General features: G+C 45.9%; 1 protein-coding gene across 1 annotated transcript; it reads left to right on the forward strand.

Moving 5' to 3' along the window:
• Window positions 1-154: 154 nt before the first annotated feature.
• Window positions 155-3,177, forward strand: MOCS3 (molybdenum cofactor synthesis 3). The gene has a single exon (XM_054466500.2). It carries the CDS (start codon window positions 155-157, stop codon window positions 1,535-1,537), a length of 1,383 nt encoding a protein of 460 aa, XP_054322475.1. The 3' UTR covers window positions 1,538-3,177.
• Window positions 3,178-3,886: the final 709 nt, after the last annotated feature.

The following is a 3,886-nucleotide window of genomic DNA, read 5'->3' on the forward strand; positions in this document are numbered from 1 at the left end:
CTTTAAATTTTAATCTGAAGGTTTCTTCAGGAAGTAAATATCTATTCATCACCTTTTCCCAAACTCCATAAAGTTTTTTAGTTTATCCCAGTCGCTAGGAGACAGGAGCCGGAAGCGGAAATGCCTTTCACGACAACTTCCGGAAGAGGTCGCCATGGCTTCCCGGGAGGAGGTACTCGCCTTACGGGCTGAAGTTGCCCAACGTGAGGAGGAATTGAATTCGCTGAAGCAGAAGCTGGCGTCGGCCCTTTTGGCTGAGCAGGAACCGCAGCCAGAACGGCTGGTTCAGGTGTCGCCGCTGCCGCCGAAGGCCGCTCTGTCCCGAGATGAGATTCTGCGCTATAGCCGGCAGCTAGTGCTGCCCGAGCTGGGCGTGCACGGACAGCTGCGCCTGGGGACCGCGTCCGTGCTAATCGTGGGCTGCGGTGGGCTTGGCTGTCCACTAGCGCAGTACTTGGCAGCGGCCGGCGTGGGCCGCCTTGGCCTTGTGGACTATGACGTGGTAGAGATGAGCAACCTGGCCCGCCAGGTGCTGCATGGCGAGGCACTGGCTGGCCAGGCCAAGGCCTTTTCGGCCGCCGCCTCGCTGCGCCGCCTCAATTCGGCAGTGGAATGCGTGCCGTACACTCAGGCCCTTACGCCAGCCACTGCCCTAGACCTGGTCCGCCGATATGATGTGGTGGCTGACTGCTCGGACAACGTGCCCACTCGCTACCTGGTTAATGACGCATGTGTGCTGGCGGGTCGGCCCCTCGTGTCTGCCAGTGCCTTGCGCTTCGAGGGCCAAATCACAGTCTACCATTATGACGGTGGGCCTTGCTATCGCTGCATATTCCCCCAACCACCCCCAGCGGAGACAGTGACCAACTGCGCGGACGGCGGGGTGCTCGGTGTCGTAACTGGGGTCCTGGGCTGCCTGCAGGCCTTGGAAGTGCTGAAAATCGCTGCGGGTCTGGGCCCGTCTTACAGTGGCAGCTTGTTGCTCTTTGATGCCCTGAGAGGGCATTTCCGCTCTATTCGGCTGCGGAGCCGCAGGCTCGACTGTGCAGCTTGCGGGGAACGGCCCACTGTGACTGATCTGCTGGACTATGAAGCCTTCTGTGGCTCCTCAGCCACTGATAAATGCCGCTCCCTGCAATTACTGAGCCCAGAGGAGCGTGTTTCTGTCACCGACTATAAGCGACTTCTGGATTCTGGGGCATTCCACCTGTTGCTGGACGTCAGGCCTCAGGTGGAGGTGGACATTTGTCGTTTGCCTCATGCCCTACACATCCCTCTGAAACATTTGGAACGCAGGGATGCGGAGAGCCTGAAACTCTTAAAAGAAGCAATCTGGGAAGAGAAGCAGGGCACACAAGAAGGGGCTGCTGTCCCCATTTATGTGATTTGCAAACTGGGAAATGACTCACAGAAAGCCGTGAAGATCCTCCAGTCCTTATCAGCAGCTCAAGAGTTAGACCCTTTAACAGTTCGGGATGTTGTGGGGGGCCTCATGGCCTGGGCTACCAAAATCGATGGAACATTTCCACAGTACTAAGGTGACTGGTATAGTCTGATGAGAAAGATGTGGATTGCCATAATACCTCAAAGATACACTTGTTTGCATTTTTCAGTAATATACATAGGAGCTGGGGATTCTACAGTATCTGTGAATACATGGACTCCTTTTTTATAAGGAGTTTTAAAAATTGTTATGTATTGGATGACTTATTAATGGATTATACTGTTTCTGAGAACCATCATTTTTTTTTTTCAGCACACGGAGGGTGTCTTGGACATGTGAGATGTAACGTGACAGGATTTTGTATTTTAAACTGCAGATCATTTACCTGTCCTTATTTTCCACCTCCTCCTGTTAAAATGCTTTCTAAATCATTTTCATAGATTATATACTTAGGATCTGTTTACTGTTCAGTTAAGAAATTCTTGGATCTTATTAATATTTCAGATGATAGAATACATCCTACAGAAATAAATACATGTTTAAAATGTAAATTGTTTTAATTATTCAGAAAGAGGGTCATTCTATTTGGCATTTTGAATTAGTATCAAAATGAGATTTTTTTTTTTTTTTGAGATGGAGTCTCGCTCTGTTGCCCAGGCTGGAGTGCGGTGGTGCAATCTCAGCTCACCGCAACCTCTGCCTCCCAGGTTCAAGCGATTCTCCTGCCTCAGCCTCCTGAGTAGCTGGGATTACAGGCGCAGGCCACCACGCCCGGCTAATTTTTGTATTTTTAGTACAGAGGGGGTTTTACCATGTTTGTCAGGCTGGTCTCGAACTCCTGACCTCGTGATCCGCCTGCCTCGACCTCCCAAAGTGCTGGGATTACAGGCGTGAGCCACCACACCCTCCCGAGATCTTTAAAGTTTACCAAAATAAAGGAAACCACCTTTGTAGTCTGTCAGTGTCTCATAAATTGCTGCTGTTTTCTTAAAGTTAACTTCAGGGTCCACCTTATGTTGCACACATATAACATTGTTTAAATTGCATACTATGGTTTGACTTGCTTTGGAATTTTCAAGTCAAAGTCCCAACCCTTTGCCTCTCCCCCTTTAATTTGCCTTTTCTCTTTTGATTTAATGTTTTTTTATTCCAGCATTTTATACTAATGTAAAATGTTTTTATGTTTGTTTACTTAACATTTTCATAAAATAGTAGGTAGTCTCACCAACTTCCAATATAGACAACAACATTATAAGTAAAAATTTGATTTGTGAGTGCCTATCAGTGGCCGGATGAACTAATGGCTTGTCAAAAGGGGGCCTGTTCCCTCACTACTTGCTGCGTGCAGGCTTATAATCATCAATTGCCGCTGTTATTGTTTTTTAAGAATGGCAGAAATCACAGATATAACTACAAAATCTTTGTATCTCTGTTAACCATTTTTTTTAAAGCTTAAATGTATCATAAGCCAGAAAAAACCCTTTGTAGACCAGATTCACTTACGAGTTTGCAATTTGTGATATAGAATCTTGTTTTATTATAAGAAGGTGGTATTTAACAAATTCAAAATTAGTCATCACTTTTTAACTGTGAAACATTGTAACTAATTCTTTGAACAGGTATACTTAAAGTATGGTATACCCTTCTGTTATAAAGATGAAGCAGGTCTCTTATGACTGTTCCTCTCAACGAGTTATGGAAGTAAATGACTGTGACCTGGAGTGAAGAACAAAGATGGCTGGCCTGTGTTTTTCATCTCCTTCTTCCAGGGACAACTGATTCTGATACATAGCAGGAAACAAATAGCGAGACACAGGAACAATTTCATATTCTAAAGACTGACGTCCTAAAGTTATAGACAGTTGTAGTTCCTATAAACCTGGTTGTCACTGGGGACAGGCAAGAGAAGCTGACTAGCTAAGTGTTAAAAGGGTTTTACTAAAGTGATAGGAGGTGCTTTTGAGAATTTTGGGGACAGATTCAAGGCTATACTTCTAGGAATGATGCCCGAAATCATGCATAAAACTGGCCTTAGGAGAACAGTGTCTATGTTGTGCTGCCCTATCAAGTACCAGAGGAAACGCCACTATAGTCTCACCAGTTTCACTTGACATGGCCCCCCCGCTCTCCCAGAAAGCCCAACACTTCAGCCATAGTCCATGTGTCGAGAAACAGAGTCACTACATTATTCTTTTCTGAGTCAAGCCTTATGAGGGTGCCTGGTAGGCAGAGTCTAATTACATGCCTACATCTTAGCTGCAAGAGAGGCTGGGAATTTCTATTTTGATATCTACAATAGGAAGACAGAACTCGTGATGTGGGATTTTCCCAAATAGTGAAATATTTTTCAAAAGATGGGCTGTTAAAAATATAACAGGTACCCAGTACACAACCCAGATCTATTTCAGTATTTGTTTTTTGTTGTTGTTTTGGAGACAGAGT

This window comes from Pongo pygmaeus, chromosome 21, assembly GCF_028885625.2.
Source record: "Pongo pygmaeus isolate AG05252 chromosome 21, NHGRI_mPonPyg2-v2.0_pri, whole genome shotgun sequence".
In the NCBI taxonomy this organism is placed as follows: domain Eukaryota; kingdom Metazoa; phylum Chordata; class Mammalia; order Primates; family Hominidae; genus Pongo; species Pongo pygmaeus.

Excerpts from the sequence above, each read along its gene's own strand:
- MOCS3 (XM_054466500.2), top strand. The coding sequence starts at position 155 with ATGGCTTCCCGGGAGGAGGTACTCGCCTTACGGGCTGAAGTTGCCCAA.